This window comes from Chaetura pelagica, unplaced genomic scaffold (genome assembly GCF_000747805.2).
Source record: "Chaetura pelagica isolate M959 unplaced genomic scaffold, ChaPel_1.0 scaffold350, whole genome shotgun sequence".
Classification (NCBI taxonomy): domain Eukaryota; kingdom Metazoa; phylum Chordata; class Aves; order Apodiformes; family Apodidae; genus Chaetura; species Chaetura pelagica.
The window spans coordinates 378,497-378,885 of record NW_009951818.1 but is presented as its reverse complement, the minus strand read 5'-3'; the positions used below and the strand labels follow the sequence as shown (position 1 = coordinate 378,885).

Here is a 389-nt window from a genome sequence, read left to right as displayed (position 1 = left end):
CTCTGCTGACATGTGAAACTGGATGGCGTTGGGCAGGACACTGCCATACTCCCACCTCAAGGCTCGGATCCTCAACAACCGGTCGTACCTAAGGGGAGAAGAAAGGAGGGGCAAGACCAGCACCTGGGCTGAGGCAAGTGCTGGCAACGTCCCCTGGCCACACTGACGGCCCAGCCTGCCCCACAGCAGGGAGCAAAACCGCGGGTCCTTCCACCTACCTTCCTTCCAAGGATGCGATTCCGGGCCTATCTAGTCATTACAGCGTATCAACACCAGGCAGAAACGAGCCTTCCCTCTGTGCTGCCGCCCGGAGGTACCAGCACTGCCCACCAGGAGCCTGCCCCGCTGCTGCACCTGGCGCGGGAACCGCTTCCCTGCGCCCTGCGCTC

At 62.7% G+C, this 389-nt stretch overlaps 1 protein-coding gene across 1 annotated transcript in view; it reads right to left on the bottom strand.

Annotated features, from left to right (window-relative positions):
- The window catches only part of GINS1 (GINS complex subunit 1 (Psf1 homolog)), an 11,178-nt gene that overhangs the window by 4,829 nt on the left and 5,960 nt on the right, over positions 1–389 (bottom strand). The window contains exon 2 of the mRNA XM_010008623.1: positions 2–88. Coding sequence (XP_010006925.1) covers positions 2–88 — 87 coding nt within the window. The remainder of the gene's footprint in view (position 1; positions 89–389) is intronic.